This window comes from Scyliorhinus canicula, chromosome 4 (assembly GCF_902713615.1).
Source record: "Scyliorhinus canicula chromosome 4, sScyCan1.1, whole genome shotgun sequence".
In the NCBI taxonomy this organism is placed as follows: domain Eukaryota; kingdom Metazoa; phylum Chordata; class Chondrichthyes; order Carcharhiniformes; family Scyliorhinidae; genus Scyliorhinus; species Scyliorhinus canicula.
In genome coordinates, this window is record NC_052149.1 from 139252972 (window position 1) to 139273988 (window position 21017).

The following is a 21017-nucleotide window of genomic DNA, read 5'->3' on the forward strand; positions in this document are numbered from 1 at the left end:
GCAACTCCTAACTAGAGTGAAGATTTTTTTTTATTCGTTCATAGGATGTGGGTGTCGTTGTCCAGGTCAGCATTTGTTGGCCATCACTGAGGACATTTAAAAGTCAACCACATTGCTGTGGGTCTGGAGTCACATGTAGGCCAGACAAGGGAAGGATGACAGATTTCCTTCCCTAAAGGACAATAGTGAACCAGATGGGTTTTTACGACAATCAACAATGGTTTCATAGTCACCTTTAAACTTTTAATTCCAGATTTTTATTGAATTCAAATTTCACCATCTCCCGTGATGGATTTGAACTCTGGTCCCCAGAGCAGGACTCTGGGGGCGGAATTCTCCGCAGGGTGCTGAATTCGTGAAGGACGTCATGAATGCGGCCGAGGTTCACTACGGCCTCGGAGCCCGCTCCCCGCACCTAATTCGCCCCCACCCGGGGGGCTAGGAGCGGGCCTCCGTCTTTCTCGGCAGCGACCTTGTCGCTCCGAGAATGACGCGCGTCTGGCGCATTTGTGGTCATCCAACCCGTGCATGCGCGGATGACTTCATCGCACAGACGGCATGAACCCGCGCATGCGCGGTGGCCGTCTTTCCCCTCAGCCGCCCGGCACGACATGGCGGCTTGCTCTTGCCGGGCGGCGGAGGGGAAATAGTGCGTCCGTTTTGGACGCTGGCCCGATGATCGGTGGGCACCGATTGCGGGCCTGTTCCCTTCCGAGCACAGTCGCGGTGCTCCCGTCCCAATCAGGCCCCTAGATGCCCCAAACGGGCACCCGGCGCCCGTTTCACGAATGCAGCGACCAGGTGTGGTTGCTGCCGTGTTGAAATGGGCGTGAAGGGCCAGCTGCTCGACCCATCGGGCTCGGAGAATCGCCGTTCGCCGTGAAAAACAGCGAGCAGCTATCATTCCGAGCCGGGGGGGGGGGGGGGGGGGGGGGGGGGGGGGGGGGGGGCAATCGCGGGGGGCGCCAGAGGGGCGTAAAAAATGTCAGGGGGAAAATGCGAACCCCAACAATTCAGCAATTTAACAAGCCCATCTCCAACACCCCAAAAAAAACCCTGTTTCTCTACAAAAGAGCTTGCCTCTCCTGGTGCATCAAATAAATAGTACTTTCCCTCAAAAGTCACTCTTATCCGCGCTGGGGTACACCACACCAAACCAGACTCCACTTTTGTACAGGGCAGCCTTGGCATTGTTGAACGCAGTCCTCTTTTTCGCCAGCTCCGATCCCACGTCTTGGTAAAAACCGATAGCGTGACCTTCACATTTCTAGCCATAATGCTCCCTTGCCCATCTCAGTACCCGCTCTTTTCCTTTGAAGTAATGAAACTTCACTATTGCCTCACGAGATGGCTCTCCATGACGAGGCTTCTGTTGGAGTGTACCGTGGTCTCGGTCCAACTCAGGAGGGGACATGAATTCACTCCCTCACCCACGATCTTCTCAAACATTTCCGCAAAATATTCTGTGGGCGTTGGGCCTTTCATCTCCTCTGGGAGTCCCACAATTTGAACATTTTGCCTCCTAGACTAATTCTCTAAATCATTCACCTTGGCCTTCAGCAATTTATTCACATCAGGCAGCAGAGACATCTCCACTTCCAGTGAGGCAATCCGATCACTACGGCTCAAAAAGGCCACATGTCCTTTCTCGTGACTCCATGGGCCTTTACAGTTTTGTTGGTCTTGTATAGAACCACATGGATGGGTGCCAAGGCCTCCTCCATCGATTTGGGGAAATCCTCTACACAACCTGACAATGCTTATCAAATTCTTTCGCCAAGGTGCTCGAAAGCATCTCAGCTGTTAGTGGAGTAGTCGGGGTCCCAGAGTCTGCCTCCGCCATTTTCTCTGCTTGAAGAGGCCTCCGACTCCATCGACGCACCTCTGCTATTTGCCTTCTCCCCCCCCCCCCCCAGATTTTTCTGGCATTCCCCTGATATAGAATCTTTATCCTGTTGATTATGTGGATTTTTAATGGAAAATACCCCCTGAAAAAAACAAAAAGGGCAAAAAGTGCAGTGCTCTCGCAGGAACCAGCTTGTGCATGTCTTCCTGCTGCAGAATGCCACTGGAAGTCCCCAAGTTACTCATTCTTATCGGTACAATTAGCTTGGGCTGGAGAAATAACTCAACCACAGTACCGGGATCCATGTAGAATGTGTAATTCCGTAGGTAGAAATGAGGGTGGAATTCTGCATGATTGTGGTGCACCTATGCTAAACACACTTCTGAGGCACAATGACTGATGAATTGCTGGCATGGGGGGGGGGGAGGTTGAGGTAGCTAACTAGTTATACTTGCACTAATACATACATATTTAATGGTGTAATAATACACTGCCGCAATACAGAAGAATTAACATGGATTCCATTGACATTAGCACAGACTTGTGATGTTGCCACCGAGTGACATTCACTTACCTTCCCAAAACTGCCCTTGCCAATTGCTCTCAAGATCTGGAAATGGTCAAAGTTTACTGCAGAAATAAGAAGAGCAGAGTCAGATGCTGCAGGTCACAATAAAAAAAGATATATACTCCTATTAACCAGTTGATTAAAGTCATCTGCAGGCACCATTTTTGTGAAAGATCTTGCCAGAGAGTAATGTGGGATTATGTCACCACAATGTATTTTGGTGGCATTGCTCATTGCCACACACGCCTATAAACAATGAAGTGTGTTTGACACTTTCTCTTGAAGATGGTGAAACTTCCAACCATTGTTGACAACTCACGTGAAGCCAAAACCCTTCTGAACAAACAGCCCAATTTGCTCCTTTCCACCCATCTGAGGGGGTGTTTTTATTGGGTGAATAGGGAAGAATAACAACAGCTTTGCATTGATATAGCAGCTTTAATGTAGTCAAAGGTCACACAGCACTTCACAGGAGCATCATCAAATAGCCACATAGAGATATTTGGACAGATGAACAATAGTTTGGTCAAAGAGATTATTTTTGTCAAAGAGATGGTTTTAAGGAGCGTCTTAAGTGAGGAGGGAGATGACGAGGCAGAGATTTCGGAATTCTAGAGCTTTTGAGCCAGGGAACTGAAAACGCGGCCAATGTTGGAGCAGTTAAAGTTGGCATGTTAAAAGTGGAAACTGGGGAGGCCAGAAATGCAAAGAGTTCAGAGGGTTGCAGGGATGGAGGAGCTTACCCGGAATGGCAAGGGTGAGGCCATGGTGGGGTTTGAAAACCAGAATGAAAATTATTTACTTTTTGAAAATCAAGGGGCGGGATTCTCCGCTATCCAGCGGGGCCGTACCAGCGCCGAGGAGTGGCGTGAACCACTCCGGCGTCGGGCCGCCTGGAAGGTGCGGAATCCTCCGCACCTTCAGAGGCTAGGCCGGCGCTGGCGGGGTTTGCGCCGCGCCAACCGGTGCGGAAAGGGCCTTTGCCGGCCAGCGCGAGTTGGTGCATGCGCGGGAGCGCCAGCGTGTGCTGGCGTGATCCTAGTCCAGTGCATGAACAGGAAGTTCCTTCTCCACGTCGGCCATGGCGGACCGTTACAGCGGCCGGCGCGGATGGAAAGAGTGCCCCATGGCGCAGGCCCATCCGCAGATCGATGGGCCCCGATCGCAGGCCAGCCCACCGTTGCGCCCCCCCCCCCCCCCCCCCCCCCCCCCCCCCCCGGGCCAGATCTCCCTGCCCCTCGAGGATTCCGCAGGCCGCCCGCAGAGTCAGGTCCTGCTGGCAAGGACCTTGTTTGATTTACGCCGGCGGGACTGGCCGAAAACGGGTGGCCTCATCAGGTGAGTCAATTCTTATATTGTGTTCTGAGAGCTATTTGCAACTTACAGAGGTGCAATTAAATAAGTGTCACCCCCATGTTAGCATTGCATATATATATATAAAAAATAAACATTTTACAGTCAGCTCGAACCTCAGACATCTGACACTAGAAAATGAAGTTTGAGTTGGATACTGAATACAATTCCTTTGCTCATTTCAATAGTTCATAAATCTCTGTCCTCGCTGGAAGGGTTATTCAGAGTGGGGTAGTGATTCATTAATGAATTCACTGCATGGTAGAGGTAAGGAAGAGTAAAGAAAATTCCCATAGGAAAGAAAATCAGAAGATAACTATCCTCAAAACACTCTTGTGTAGCCTCAGCTGATCTTAGAAACATTGGTATTCAGACTTCAACCATAAGATCACAAGACCATAAGACTTGGGAACAGAAGTAGGTCATTCAGCCCATCAAGTCTGCACCGCCATTCAATAAGATCCTGACTGGTCTGATATGATCATCTTAATCTCCACTTTTCACCCATATCACCATGACCCTTGATTCTCTTACTGATTAAAAATCTGTCTATCTTAGCCTTGAACTTATTTAATGGTCCAGCCTCTACAACTCTCTGTGCTAAAGAATTCCACAAATTCACTACCTTCTGAGAGAAGAAATTCCTCCTTATCTCTGTCTTAAATGTGTGACTTCTTACTCTGAGATTATGCCCTCTGGTCCTAGACTCGCCCATAAGGTGAAACAACCTCTTAGCATCTACCCTGTCAAGCCTCCCGAGAATCCTATATGTCACAATAAGGTCACCTCTTATTCTTCTCAACTACCTAACCTACTCAACCTCTCCTCATAAGAAAATACTTCCATACCCAGGATCAAAGCAGTGAACCTTCTCTGGACTGCCTTCAATGCCATTATATCTTTCCTTCCTTTGATAAGGGGACCAGTATTCCAGGTGTGGTCTAATAAGTACCTTGTATCGTTTTAGCAAAGACATCCCTATTTTTGTACTCCATTCCCTTTGTAATAAAGGCCAACATTCCATTTGCCTTTCCTGTTAGCTGCTGAATTTGCATGCTAGCTTTTTTGTGATTGATGTACAAGCACCCTCTGCACTTTCTGCAGTCTTTCTGCATTTACATAATATTCAGCTCTTTTATTCTTCCTACTGTAGGGCTAATTTCACATTTTCCTACATAATATTCTATCTGCCAGGTTTTTGCCCACTCACTTAACCTATCGATATCCCTCCGTAGACTCTTGGTGCCATCCTCACCACCTGTCTACCGGCCTATTTTTGTATCATCCATAAACATCCCAATAATACATTCACTTCCCTCATCCAAGTCATTAATATATATTGCAAATATTGTGTGCCCAGCACTGATCCCTGTGGCACTCCACTAGTTACTGGTTGCCATCCTGAAAATGCCCTTCTTATCCCAACTCTGTCTTCTATCAGTTAGCCAATCCTCTATTTATGCTAATATAGCACCCCCAACATTGTGGGCTCTTATCTTATTAAACAGTCTTTTGTGCGGTACTCTATCAAATGCTTTTTGGAAATCCAAGTATATTATATCTGCTTGTTCCCCTTTATCTATCCTGCTTGCAACCACTTTAAAGAATTCTGATAAATTTGTATGGCATGTTTTCCCCTTCATGAAGCCATACTGACTCTGCTTCATTATATTATGTATTTCCAAATGCTCTGATATTGCATCCTTTCTAATGGAGCATTTTCCCAATGACAAAAGTTAAGCCAACTGCCAAGAGTTACCGGTCTTTGTCTCCCTCCCTTTTTGAATGTGTGCTACATTGGCAGTTTTCCAATCTTCTGGGACTTTTCCAGAATTTAGGGATTTTTGGACGATTACTACTAGTGCATTTGCTATCTCTGTAGCTGCTTCCTTTACTATCCTGGGATGCAACCCACCAGATCCAGTGGACTTAATCAGCTTTTAGCCACATTAGTTTCCCTAGTACTTTTTCTCTAGTGATAGTTATTGTATTTATTTCCTCCCCCACTTTTGCCCCTTGATTAGTTAGTATTTTTGGAATGTTATTGGTGTCTTCCACCGTGAAGACTGACACAAGGTATTTGGTTAATTCTTCTGCCATTTCCTGGCCCTCCCGTTATTATTTCCCCAGTCTCATTCTCTCAGGGGTCCCTGCTCACTTTGGCCTCTCTCTTCGTTTTACATATTTAAAAGAAGCTCTTGCTGCTAGTTAATGCTCAGCTTATATTCTCTCGCTTTGTTTTTTTGGTCATCTTTTGTTGGTTTCAAAACTTGCCCAATCCTCTGGTTTACCACTATTTTCGACAAACTGTTAATTTATTCCTTCAGTTTAATAACATCCTTAACTTCCTTCGTTAACAAGGTTGATTTACTCCCTTCCTATAAACATCTGCCATTGCTGATCAACTGTTTTTTCTGCTAAACTCCTTTCCCAGTTCACTCCAGCCAACTCTGCCCTTATTCCTTTATAATTTACCCTTATTTAAGTTTAGCACAGTTGTTTCTGACCCAAGTTTCTCACTCTCAAACTCAATGCTAAATTCTAAAAGCTAAATGGTCACGGTTTCCTAGGGGATCTTTTAGTCTGAGATGGTTTATTAAACCTGCCTCATTACATATTGTCAGGTCCAAAATAGCTCGATCCCTGGTTGGATCCACAGCATTTTGTTGCAGGAAACTACCCTGATAACACTATGAATTCTTACTCATGGCCACCTCTGCCAATTTGATTTTCCAATTGACATGAAGATTAAAGTCACCCATGATTAAAGTGCTGCTTTATTTTACATGCCTTCATTATCTCCTGATATATTCGCCCACCTACATTATAGCTACTGTCAGGGGGCCTATAGACTCCTCCCACCAGTGTCTTCTTGCCCTTATTTCTTACCTCCACTCATATGGATTCTATGTCTTCTTGCTATCGTACTTATTCCATCTCGAACAAAGCTACCCCACCACCCTTTCCATCTTGCCTGTCCTTAAGAAAAGAAACACACCACTGAATATTTAATTCCCAGTTTGATCTCCTTGTAACCACGTCTCTGTAATGACTATAAGATCATATAAATTAGCCTCAATTTGTGGCGTTAATTAATTTTTGTGCCGATTACTATGTGCATTTAAGTAAACAACCATTAATTTTGTCTTGTTGCCATTTTTTTTCCATTTTTGACCAAATTTGTTGCTGTTTTTAATGTTTGTATACTCTGTCCCTTCCTGTCACACTCTAGATATCATACCTAAATAGTTGTCTTGTAATGCTGTTATATCCTTTTGCTTTGTAACCCTACATATCCCCTCTCCAGAATCATCCTCCCCTCTATTTAGTTGAAAGCCCTCTCTACTTCCCTGTTACGCAGTTTACAACTGCATTCTATGCTCGGTTTGAGCAGGTAACCAACAATCCGCTGTCGAGTGCCCCAGCAGCCGATAATTCACCCATACCCACCATCACAGCTTCCGAAGTCAGATCGGCCTTCCTGAAAGTGAAGGCGACGGGCTCGGACGGGATCCCTGGTCGTGCACTCAGAGCCTGCGCAGACCAGCTGGCAGAGATATTTACAGACATCTTTAACCTATCCCTACTCCACTCCGAGGTCCCCACCTGCTTCAAGAACACCACCATCATACCGGTACCAAAGAAGAACCAGGCAACGTGCCTCAATGACTACCGCCCGGTGGCCCTGACATCAGTTGTAATGAAGTGCTTCGAGAGGCTGATCATGAAGCGCATCATCTCCATACTCCCGGAACGCCTTGACCCACTTCAATTCGCATACCGTCGCAACCGGTCCACATCAGACGCCATTTTCCTGGCCCTACACTCATCCCGAGAGCATCTTGAAAACAAGGACTCCTACATCAGACTCCTATTTATTGACTACAGTTCCGCCTTCAACACCATAATCCCAGCCAAGCTCATATCAAAGCTCCAAAACCTAGGACTTGGCTCTCCACTCTACAACTGGATCCTTGATTTTCTGACCAACAGACCACAAACAGACCGCAATTACTAATGCTCTGCTCCTCTCCCCCCTTCCCTTCTGAGCAACAGGGACAGACTTCGTGCCAGAGGCCCGTACCCCATGGCTTACCCCTGGTAAGTCCCCCCCCCCCCCCACCCCCACAAGTATCCAAAAACGGTATACTTGTTACTCAGGGGAACGACCGCAGGGGGTCCCTGCACTGACTGCTTCTTCCCAGTCCCTCTTACAGTTACCCATCTATCTCCAGTCTTTGGTGTAACTAATTCCCTGAAGCTCCTATCTATGACCCCCTCTGCCTCCCGAATGATCCAAAGTTCATCCAACTCCAGCTCTAGTTCCCTAACTCGGTCTCGGAGGAGCTGGAGATGGCTGCACTTCCTGCAGGTAAAATCAGCAGGGACACTAACGGCATCCCTCACCTCAAACATCCTGCAGGAGGAACATTGCACTGCCTTCCCTGCCATCCCTCTAAGTTCCAACCAAGTTCTGGTAAACAAATATAAAATAAATAAAAAATAATAATATAATATAGCACTTACCTGCTCACACCAATGGGTCTTATTATTAGGGTAGAGGAGGAGGGCGGGTGGGAGACACTATACGTGTAGTGTCTCGGGTTTCCTCTCCACCAGAATTTATTGGCTAGGGGGGAAAAAAAACCTTCCCAGAAGTCGTACTTCCGGTTCCCGCCATATATTAAAAGAAAAACAGGATCGGTACCAGCTGGCTCTCCCTCTCGCGCTCGTTTGAAAGTCCCGGCTGGCTCTCCCTCTCGCGCTCGTTTGAAAGTCCCGGCTGGCTCTCCCTCTCGCGCCCTTTTTGAAGTCCCGGCTGGCTCTCCCTCTCGCGCTCTTTGGAAAGTCCCGGCTGGCTCTCCCTCTCGCGCTCTTTGGAAAGTCCCGGCTGGCTCTCCCTCTCACGCCCTTTTTTAAAGTCTCCGCTGGCTCACCTCTCGCCCTCTTTTGAAAGTCCCGGCTGGCTCTCCCTCTCGCACTCGTTTTTAAAGTCCCGGCTGGCTTTCCCTCTCGCGCTCTTTTGAAAGTCCCGGCTGGCTTTCCCTCTCGCGCTCTTTTGAAAGTCCCGGCTGGCTCTCCCTCTCGCGCTCTTTTGAAAGTCCCGGCTGGCTCTCCCTCTCGCGCTCTTTTGAAAGTCCCGGCTGGCTCTCCCTCTCGCGCTCTTTTGAAAGTCCCGGCTGGCTCTCCCTGTCGCGCTCGTTTTTAAAGTCCCGGCTGGCTCTCCCTCTCGCGCTCTTTTGAAAGTCCCGGCTGGCTCTCCCTCTCGCGCTCTTTTGAAAGTCCCGGCTGGCTCTCCCTCTCGCGCTCTTTTGAAAGTCCCGGCTGGCTCTCCCTCTCGCGCTCTTTGGAAAGTCCCGGCTGGCTCTCCCTCTCGCGCTCGTTTGAAAGTCCCGCGTGAAAATAAACAAATCCAACCCAACCCAATCCACTCCAATCCAATACAAGAACACTGCTCCCAGCACGGTTCAGGTGGAGGCCATCCCAACGGCACAGCCTCCACTTTCCTCAGAACTGATGCCAGTGCCCCACAAACCCCGCTCCCCGAACAGGCACCAGAATGTGGCGACTAGGGGCTTTTCACAGTAACTTCATTGAAGCCTACTCGTGACAATAAGCAATTTTAATTTCAACCAAAACCCACTTCTCCCACACCAGTCTTTGAGCCACGTATCCATCTCTCTAATTTTATGCACGTTTGCCAATTTGTACATGGCTCAGGTAATAAAATTGGAGGTTCTATTGTTCAATTTAGTGCCTAGCTCCTCAAACTCTATGTTCTTCTTTCCTTGTTCCACATGTCGTTGGTAACAGCATGGACCACAATAACGTGATCCTTCCCCTTCCTTCCTTCCCTGCCCGACTGATATCTCAGTGAATTTATCTAATTTAGGATATGCAAGGATTGAACACTGGACATTCCTGGCTGTGCAACTAAGTCAGTTGATCCAGCAAGTCTCAATTGGCCTTTGGTTAGTGTTCCAGTGTCCCTCGCTAGAAATGGACATGACGTGAAGACAGTTTTGGCCTCGATTAACATGTTTCCCCATCTGAGCCATCAAAATCCAGCCAACATTCACCATCAATCTGTCAAAAGCAAAATACGAGAAGCATTACCTGAGAATAGCCCACCTCAACTTGAGATGATACAGGAGCCTACAGAGGAACATAGGAGTATACCGACCAGTTCCTATAGTCTGTTCCACCATTCAGTCAGATCATGGCTGACCTGTATCTCAACTCTATATTCCTCAATACCCTAACTATACCAAACCTGTCAATCGTACTCTTGAAAGTTGACTCACAGCATCTATAGTTGAATGCAGCTCACGTGTGCATGCTCAAAGCCAAATTTCTTCACATGCCAAAACCGGTCCTCTGCAAGGAAAAGGAATATGTCCAAACATTGCACTTTTCTTGAATAAACAAAAGCATGGTGGATATTCGCCATGGCAATGTCTCAACCAATCAGAGCCAGGTTTCCAACCAATCATTACCCCTTTTCCTCATGCAGTATCCCTTATTCTGGACTACCCATACACAAACCCCCTCCCCCGCAACCACACCATTGGAAATGGCTGCTCTATGTCTACTCTAACTAATCCTTTTATGATTTTGAGCACCTGGGGTGGAATTTCCCACTGAATATGGTGTAAAACACCCAGGTGTATGATTAATGACACTGGGACCAGAATATTTGGTGTGCTTTCTTGCCAGCTGCCTCAGCAGGAAACACACCATGTTCCCGACCCCGCCATGGCACTTTGTCTCAAAATGAATGAATCCAGCCCTCAATTAGATCACCCCTCAACCATCTCATATAACCTATGATTTTTTTTTAAATTTAGAGTACCCAATTACTTTTTTTCCCAATTAAGGGCAATTTAGCATGGCCAATCCACCTAACCTGCACATCTTGGGGTTTTAGAGGTGAAACCTATGCAGACATGGGGATAATGTGCAAACTCCACACGGACAGTGACCCAGGGCCAGGATTTGAACCCGGGTCCTCAGTGCCGCAGTCCCAGTGCTAACCACTGCGCCACATGTCGCCCTGGGGTATATAACCTATGACAATGCTGAACTCATGACTTAAACCTTTTGGCCTTGATTTTGTTTTGTTAAATCTATATTGTGCTTTCCAGTAGGTCAATATATCCTTCCAGAGACGTGATACCCAGAACTGAGCTCCAGGTGTGGTCGAACCAAAGTCATGAACTGAAGCACAACTTTCTCCCCCTCATATTCTAACCATTTTGAGATAAGGTACAGCATTCCATTAGCTGTTGGAGACAACGGAGAGATGCTGTGGGGAAATAAACTAAGCATTTATGATTTCTAAAAGTAACAGAGAAGGCGATGAGGCTCTAACAACCCCATGCCTTTCCTCCCCTTTCCATCTAATTAAATAATGCCAAAATAAAAAATCAGAAAATAGCTATTTAAATTAATAAATTACACGGTTTCTATGCTCCACCCCCCACCCCCCTACACACAACTATCCCGATGGAACATGAGCAGCAGGAGTAGGCTATTCACCTCTTGAGCCTGCTCCGCCATTCAATAAGATAATAGCTGGTCGATCATGGTCTCAATCCACTTTGATTTCTGTCCCCCGACTCCATTGCCGATCAAAAACCTGTCTAGCCCTTGAATAAATTCAATTGCCTAGCCTCCAGTGCTTTCTGGGGAGGAGAATTCCACAGACCAATGACCCTCTTAACAAAACAAAACTCTTCTCATCTCGGTCTTAAGCACTAGACCTCTTATTCTTAAATTGTGTCCCCTGGTTCTCGTCTCTCCCAAAGGGGGAACATCGTCCTGGTATCTACCCCATCAAATCACTTCAGGATCTTCAATGTTTCTGTAAGGTCAGCTCTCAATTCTTCTAAACTCCAAAGAGTTTATGCCCAAACTGTTCAACCTTTCTTCATAAGATAAGGTATGAGTCAAGTGAAGCTTCTCTGTACGTGTTCTAACACAATATAGATCTTCTTGACATTAACTAACAAGACTAACTCAAGAAAGTATCACTCAATGAGCTTAAATGCAACACATCCTTCCAATATCTTTCGATAATCTTGCTGAATTATTGTTTAAAATTGGAACAGTTCCATGCTGTGATTCACGTTTATTTGAGGTCAAGCCCAGAAAAACATGTTTTGTGCTGGACTAATACACATTGACACCTGTTGCTTTTGGATTCTGATCCAGATTGAAATACATTTTCTATACTTTACTGCACTTAAATTTCTGATTGCATATTTCATATGCAACATTTATAAAATAAACGCACTAAAAATATATACAGATCCAAACAAATTTGACAACCAATCTGAAATATCGTCCATTTTATACTCGGGTCGTCATGCAACAAATTGAGCTGAATTTTTTACCCAGGTTGTTCACAGTGGTATGGATTCTCAGGGGACTGGACAGGATAGAAGCTGAGAGGTTTCTTCCTCTTGTGGGAGAGTCTAGGACCAGAGGGCAAAATTTCAGAGTAAGGGGTCACCCTTTTAAGACAGAGATGAGGAGGAATTTTTTCACTCGGGGCCAGTGAATCTGTGGATTCTTTATCGCAGAGAGCTGTAGAGGCTGGGCCATTAAATATGTTCACGGCTGAGGTAGACAGATTTTGAATTAGTAAGGAAATCAAGAGTTATGAGGCTAGGGCAGGCAAGTGGGGTTGAGAACTATATCAGATCAGCCATGATCTCATTGAATTGAGGAGCAGACTTGATAGGTGAAATGGTCTGCTTCTGCCCCTCTGTTTTATGGTGTCCGAGAGATTAATTTTCAACCAGTGAAAACCCTTGGATGGTCGTCAACCCTTTTATCAAAACATCCAGTTAAAAAGTATACCCAGCATGACAAAAATTAAAATGTACATTAAAACAAACAACAGGCTCAGTTTCCATCCAGGATTTGTGGCTTGATTATCTTAATATGCACAGAATGATGTCGGTAGCACAGGAAAACCTGGGGACGATCGGAACTTGCAGTTTATTCTCCCCCTTCACCATTGCCAAAACTAATGTGAATTTAATAACAGAGGTCCTCTAGCTAATAAGTGTGTGGGTACAAGCTCTGTGGGTAACTTACACTGTCCACTGAGAAACATTGCTATTGAGCGATTCCTTTTGGAAGGTGTACATGTCTTGATGAATGCAGAATGGGCTATAGCTGTACTACCCCCTCCCCACTATAGAACACCAATCCATTTCCTCACATACCATGATGACATCCCCTTCTTGGGTGGGTCAGCACCTTCAGAAATGAGATGAATACAAGTCAGGACAATATGCCCACAGCTGTGTGACAAGTAACATAGTTTAGTCATGGTGTTAGTACGACTAGATATTAGGTGACTGTGGTGTTGTTATGCTCTGGAGGCTTCCAGCCATAACAAAGAGTTTATTAACAAAAGGCAAAGACTGGTGATTGCGCAGGTACAAAACACACGAGGATGGATCCTGGTTCTTCAGCTCCGGGTTCTACCCATTCCCAGGGCTCTTGGTCGGGGTTTGCATGCTCCCGCGCGATTGTCCCCGAGCCGTTCGCATAGGCTGCTAGGCCCGCCCCCTTAAAGGGGCAGCTTTACCACATCACTTATTCCCCCCACCCCTCAACTCCCTTATTACAATTTACACAATAACTATGTACAAGTTCTAGATACATGGCAAAAGACAGGCGAGAAAGAGTTCATCAAAGAGTCAGTCGAATCCTCCTGGACCTCTGTAGTCTTCCCATAGGCTCGACTTCCTTCGAGATAGTCAAGTAATCAGTGGCTGGCAACCATAGTTCAGGAGGCACTGTCTCCTCAGTAGGGGAACTGGCCTTGCTATCTCCCAAAGGAATGGCTGGCAGGGTTAATTTGAGAGTCCTCAGTTCCCTCAGCTCAGGAACATTCACAGGAGCATCGATCACAGAAGGGGAACGTGACTGCTCTGAAATGGGGTGTCTATCCCCACCATTGACTTTTCTGGGAGGTGTGACATGCCTGCACCCCCTTTGCCAAGTTAAGAAACATGCACACCTCTAGCCACGATCTACGATCACGAGGAACATGGACCCCATGAAGGGTCCCGCAAAATCCGCATGTAGGCGAACCAAGGGCTTGCTGGCCATTCCCACGGTCAGACAGAGGCTGTGGAAGTTTCTTATGTTCCAAGCATACCGGGCATGACCTCTTGATACCCCCATTTGCCAGGCCATCAGACATAATTGTGGGCCAATGGGCAGGCCAGTGGCGCAGTGCCGAGGTCCCAGGTTCGATCCCGGCCCTGGGTCACTGTCCATGTGGAGTTTGCACATTCTCCCCATGTTTGCGTGGGTTTCGCCCCCACAACCCAAAGATGTGCAGGTTAAGTGGATTGGCCACGCTAAATTGCCCCTTAATTGGAAAAAATTAATTGGTTACACTAAATTTATAAATATTTAAAAAAACAAAAAAATAATTGGGGGCCAACATTTTTATCTTCGATGCCCCTGGATGATCACTGTGCAGATCCTGGAGCAGGGCATCCTGACCCTGCGGAGTGTAGACGAAATGAACTCCCAATAGTATGACGCCATCTTCTGGACAGAGTTCAGAGACCTTCTAGGCAAACGACCAGAGGGTTACCGGAAGTGCCTCCTTTTTCCCGCCGCTTAACAACATGACGCAGAACTTTGGCAATTCCGGGTAGCATAGTGTCAATGCATGCACCAGAGCAGTCGTTACCGGTAAAGTGTCCATGAAGTTGAGAGTCACAATCACCTCATTCGCCACTGTTGGGGACGGGGCGCTCACAGGCAATGGCAGATGGCAATTTGGGTACCTGGGCAATGCCGGAATGAGGATTTGTACGCAGCGAGCAGGAGCGTATCCCAGCCAATGCGATTGGTGGGAGTCCCTTATCGTCCCGAGATTGTTGTCGTTACACCACTCCACTAGGTTCTCTATCTCCCTCCTGTATTCGGACTTGTCGTTATTCGAGATCCGGCCCACTATGGTCGTATCGTCAGCAAACTTGTAGATGGAGTTGGAACCAAGTTTTGCCATGCAGTCATGTGTGTACAGGGAGTAGAGTAGGGGGCTAAGTACGCAGCCTTGCGGGGCACCGGTATTGAGGACTATTGTGGAGGAGGTGTTGGTGTTCATTCTTACTGATTGTGGTCTGTTGGTCAGAAAATCAAGGGTCCATTTGCAGAGTGGAGAGCCAAGTCCTAGGTTTTGGAGCTTTGATATGAGCTTGGCTGGGATTATGATGTCGAAGGCGGAGCTGTAGTCAATAAATAGGAGTCTAATGTAGGAGTCCTTGTTTTCGAGATGCTCTAGGGATGAGTGTAGGGCCAGGGAAATGGCGTCTGATGTGGACCGGTTGCGATGGTATGCGAATTGAAGTGGGTCAAGGCGTTCCGGGAGTATGGAGGTGATGCGCTTCATGATCAGCCTCTCGAAGCACTTCATTACAACTGACGTCAGGGCCACCGGGCGGTAGTCATTGAGGCATGTTGCCTGGTTCTTCTTTGGTACCGGTATGGTGGTGGTCTTCTTGAAGCAGGTGGGGACCTCGGAGTGGAGTAGGGATAGGTTAAAGATGTCTGTGAATACCTCTGCCAGCTGGTATGCGCAGGCTCTGAGTGCACGACCAGGGATCCCATCCGGGCCCATCGCCTTCCGTGGGTTCACTTTCAGGAAGGCCGATCTGACTTCGGAAACTGTGATGGTGGGTATGGGTGAATTATGGGCTGCTGGGGCACTCGACAGCGGATTGTTGGTTACCTGCTCAAACCGAGCATAGAATGCATTAAGTTCATCGGGGAGGGATGCGCTGCTGCCAGAGATACTGCTCGGCTTCGCTTTGTAGCCCATTATGTTGTTTAGTCCTTGCCACAACCGCCGAGAGTCTGTCTGTGACTCTAGCTTAGTTTGATATTCTCTCTTGGCATCTCGGATGGCTTTGCGGAGGTCGTACCTGGATTTCTTGTATAGGACAGGGTCGTCTGCCTTGAACGCCTCAGATGTGTCCTTCAGTAGGGAGTCAATCTCACGGTTGAGCCATGGTTTCCGGTTGGGGAACGTACGTACTGCTTTCTTTGGCACGCAGTCGTCCACACATTTGCTGATGAAGTGTGTGACGGTGGTGGCATACTCATTTAAGTTAGTCGCTGAGTTCTTAAATATGGACCAATCCACTGTCTCTAAGCAGTCACGTAAGAGCTCTTCTGTCTCCTCGGACCAGCACTGCACAACCTTCTTAGCTGGATTCTCCCGCTTGAGTTTCTGCTTGTAAGCCGGGAGAAGGAGCACAGTCTTATGGTCTGATTTCCCAAAGTGCGGTCGGGGGATGGAACGGTAGGCGCCCTTGATTTTTGAGTAGCAGTGGTCAAGAGTGTTGTCGCCCCTGGTGGGACAGGAGATGTGCTGGTGGAATTTTGGCAGTACACTCTTGAGGTTGGCTTTGTTGAAGTCTCCGGCCACAATGAACAAGGCCTCTGGGTGTTCTGTTTCATAGCTGTTTATGACTGTGTACAGTTCATCCAGCGCCTTCCTCACTTCTGCCTGGGGTGGGATGTAGACCGCTTTGATAATGGCTGAAGTGAACTCACGTGGAAGATAGTATGGGCGGCACTTTACGGTCAAGAATTCCAGGTCTGGGGAGCAGGAGGAGTTGATGAGGAGGCAAACCCCTCCACCCTTCGCTTTGCCTGAAGATGCCGTGCGGTCCACCCGGTGAATAGAGAAGCCTTCAGGTTGTATGGCACAGTCCGGTGAGGCTGGGGTGAGCCATGTCTCTGTGAAACAGAGCACACAGCAGTCTCTTACTTCCCTCTGAGAGGTAAGTCTGGCGTTAAGTTCATCCAGCTTGTTTTCAATCGCTTGGACGTTTGCCAGGAGTATGCTGGGGAGAGGGGTCTTGAAACCGCGTTACTTCAGTCTAACCTGCAGACCGCTGCGTTTCCCTCGCTTTCTCGGTCGGCGGCTGCTGCTGGATGATCCTGGGATCCGATGGGAGACGTCAGCCCTTGTGGAAGGTAGGTGGTTGCGTCTGGCGGGGTCCAGGGCGCTAACGAGGTCCAGGGCGCTGTTTGCATTTCCGGGGTCGCGTCTGGCAGGGTCCCGGGTGCTGGTTGAGGTAGCGGGGTTGCTGGGGGGGTGAGTTTGCGATCCGGATGGGTCCCGGCGTTCTGCGGGCGCGGGCATGGCCAATCCACCTAACCTGCACATCTTTGGACTGTGGGAGGAAACCGGAGCACCCTGAGGAAACCCACACAGACACGGGGAGAACGTGCAGACTCCACACAGACAGTGACCCAAGCCGGGAATCGAACCTGGGACCCTGGAGCTGTGAAGCATTTGTGCTATCCACAATGCTACCGTGCTGCCTCACCGCTCTAGTGCAGAACACACAATTGCTCCTCTTCAGCCTGGTGCCTACACGGGACAACCACCAAAGCACTTCTACAGGTTTGCCATAGGTTCCTTTTCCATTGATCCTGTAATGAGCACATCGTCCAGATAGACGGTCACCTTTATTAGACCTTGCAAGATACTCTCCATCAATGTTGAAAAATCGCCGGAGTCAATGAAACTGTGAATGGGAGGCAGGTGTGCTCAAACAACCCCCAATGAGCATTGATGGTTATGACTTTCCTGGTCTTCGTGTCGAGCTCCAGCTGCAAATAAGCTTGGCTCATAGCCAGCTTCATGAAAGAGCATCCTCCAGCCAATTTGGCGTACAAATCCTCTCCCCAGGGCATCAGATAATGGTCCAGATATGAAGCCCTGTTCATGGCGAGATTGAAATCGCCGCAGAGGCAGATAGTTTTATTTGGCTTCCTTACTGACACCACAGGTATAGCATTCCACACACTGAACTGGGTGTATGACAACCAGATCCTGCAGGTGCCCAAGTTCAGCAACGCATACGGAAGAGACCTCACCCTGAAATATCAGGGCTAAGCAGCAGTATCCATGTAGATATGGGCTTTGCTCCCATTTATCCTGCCCAGACCCTCATGGAACACCTCTGGGTATTCACCCAGCATCTCATAAAGGTCGCCAGTGTCCATCCAAAAGACCTGTTGTCAGTTGAAACTGAGGATTCTTAACCAGTCCCAGCCCAACTAACATGGCCTTAGTCCCTGCACTACCACCAAAGGAAGTTGGACTGACTGCCGCCCGTATGTTACCAGAGACACAGTCATCTCCATAATCTTCAAAGGTTTCCCAGTGTAGGTCGCCAATCGTACCATGGTGTAGCACAATGTCAGTAGCATGAATCCATGCACAAAAAAGCCAAAATATGCGGAGGTCCACAGTGGAGACGGCAGCACCAGTGTCCATTTCCATCGTCACTGGATGACCATTTACCTGCAATGTGACCCATATCAGTGCAAAATTTAAAGCTGTGACACAGTTTAACTGCATTAAACAGTAATCCTTCTCTGGGGCGTCCACGTGTAAGACCCTGATTCATGGCGACCTCGGCTGTTGGCGTGAACGCCGTTCTCTGCACTGAAATTGGCAGTTCTGACCATCCAGAGTTCACCAACCACCCAGTTGGCAATGCAGCCAGTTCTCCCCTTCATCCTTGGGAGAGGTATCCCACCGGTCACTGGAGGACTCGAGATTTGAACTCTGCTGCAGACTTGCCTGTGGGGCTGCCCTTTTGGAGGAAGTCTGGCCAAACTGGCACCCTCTCGGACATAGAGGGAGTTCGAAAGGAAGGCTGGACCAACCCATGGACCCCTGCAGCTCCTGCATGCCTTTCTCCACATGCTCTCAAGATAGGGAAAGTTCAATGGCCTGTTTCAAATCAAGGTGGTTTCCACCAACAGCTTCCTCAGTGTGGCCGTATTGTTAATGCCGCACATGTGCCGGTCCCTCAACATCTCAGAGAGGGACGGCCTGAACTCACAGTGTTCAGCCAGACATTGCAGGACGGTCAAGAAGTCCTTCCTTGACTGACTCGCCAGGATACGGCTCCACCGTATTAAAACAATACCGTTGCATAATTACGGAAGGCTTGGATCATAGTGTTCTGAAGCCAAAGGGACAAGCTCATCAAAGAATTTGGAGTCCAGTGCAGCCGGGTAAGTCAGACTCTTTACGATCCCAAATGTCTGAGCCCCTCAGGTGGTCAGGGGAACCTTCTGACGGTTTTCCCTCAAAATCCCATTTGCCTGGAAAAAACACCTCATGTACTCCGCATACTGGTTCCAGTTCTCCAGACCTGCATCAAAGACTCCCAACTTTCCGAATAATGGCATTGCAAATTGTTTCGATGTTACGTTCCGCACAATGACTTTCCGGCAACTAAGTGGATTTATGAGCGAGTCCGGAGTTTCCTTTAATCCTGGTCACCAGTTTAGTAACTTAGAGGAAGCTGGCGATAAATGAACATAGTAAAACTAAGTGAAAAAATGAAAATCGCTTATTGTCACGAGTAGGCTTCAATTAAATGACTGTGAAAAGCCCCTAGTCGCCACATTCCGGCACCTGTCCGGGGAGGCTGGTACGGGAATCGAACCGTGCTGCTGGCCTGCTTGGTCTACTTTAAAAGCCAGCGATTTAGCCCAGTGAGCTAAACCAGCCCCAGGTTTTGCTGAAGGCAGCATACCATTCCCAGTACAGTCCTTGCTGGGAGAACTAACCATACCAGGCCCTGATTTGGGCCATCTTTTATCTTAGTTCATACAAGCCCCAGGTGGGTGACCTCCGTCCCCATCTGGGAATCTCGTAACCCATGGGCTGGATTCTCCATTGGTAGGATCCTCTGCTTCACCGGCAGCGCACTCAGGCCCGTGGATTTCCCAGGAAACCCCATTGGCCGGCTGCTGGGACGGAGGATCTCGCCCCATGAGTCCCACGGGGAGTTCAATGATGGTTTCCCTTTGGTCCTTGTGGGGGTTATGGCATCAATCTACTCATAAAGATTCAATTAACACCAACATCAGGTTGGTTCCACCAGAAAATGGAAATTTCTGGAAGGCCAAATTGATGCACAAACTGAACGCATGTTTTTGAACTTGGCTTTTATTTTAAAATCGATGTACAGCTATTCATAAAGGGTGTGTTAGTGGAAGGAGTATTCAGGGAAGGAAACTCCATTTGCTCTGTGAATTATTCCTTTCACTCCCCCAGTGGCCTACTGTGTTCCTGGATTAAAATGTCAGTCTGTGCTGAATTAGTAGGTGAGGAACTTGGCCCCTGGACCCACGATTGAAAATCAGTTAGATTTCCCACTTGGGATTACTGAATCCCCCAATCCCTGCCCACTCCCCCAACTAGGAATTAGGCAGCAGGATCAAACTGCTTTAATGTTTGACGAGGCAGCGAAACATGAACTGTCCAAGATAAAAAAAGAAACAAAAGCCAAGATTTTACAGCCCCTTCCGCCCAGCAGGATATTACGGTCCCGCTGAATAAACTGGCAATTTAAATGGCTGTCGCATCCGACAGGAGTGTGGAGGGGAGGAGATGAAAGAGACAAGCCAAGGCGCGGCTGGAGAATTCTGGCCAGAAAGTGTCAGAACCACTCAGCAGGTCTGGCAGCATTTGTAGAGAGAGAAACATTTTGGATTAAATATGACTCCTCTTCAGAAAAGTTATTCTTCCTAACTCATTCTTCCTCTGAAGGACAATAATAATTGGACTATAAACAATGAGCGCGATTCAATTAATTGGGAACAAAGTCCCATAGTGAGCGTGTTTAGCCGCGTGTTTCCCAGCGCTCAGAGCGCCGAGAAACACATGGCTATATAACACGACTCGTGTATAAGGGGCATCAGCTGTGAACGTGCGGCCGAGGCCGTATATTGCTCCGCTTTGTACAAATGGGCCACAATGGATCTCGTTTTGCGAGATGATGTTTGATCTTGCGAGGCATTGTAAGCCAGGTAGATCCCGGGAGCGGAGTCTCCCGGCTTTTGTCAGTCACGCTGCGCGCGGCGAGCTGCTTTTCGGACGCAGTGTGGGGATTGGATCATGCCCGTTAACTCTGCTTCTCTCTCTCCAGATGCTGCCACAACTCTCGAGTTTATCCAGCACTTTCAGTTTTCATTTCAGATTTCCAGCCTCCATAGTATTTTGCTTTTACAAAGTACCTATGTTTTGTCATGAAGGTTGATCAGCCCATGTACAAGACCGCTGGGAATAATCAATGAAAACAAAACTGGGGCTGGTTCCCAAAAGTCAGCAGCTTTAGAATTTGGGTTAGAAACTGTGAGCAAAAGGAACCCGATATTCCTGCTGCAAGA

The 21017-nt window shown here is 47.9% G+C and overlaps 1 protein-coding gene across 3 annotated transcripts in view; it reads right to left on the reverse strand.

The window, feature by feature from the left end:
• The window catches only part of LOC119965041 (serine/threonine-protein kinase 32A-like), a 416342-nt gene that overhangs the window by 303790 nt on the left and 91535 nt on the right, over window positions 1-21017 (reverse strand). For all 3 annotated transcript variants that reach the window (XM_038795261.1, XM_038795260.1, XM_038795262.1), the window contains exon 2: window positions 2421-2476. In XM_038795261.1, coding sequence (XP_038651189.1) covers window positions 2421-2476 — 56 coding nt within the window. The remainder of the gene's footprint in view (window positions 1-2420; window positions 2477-21017) is intronic.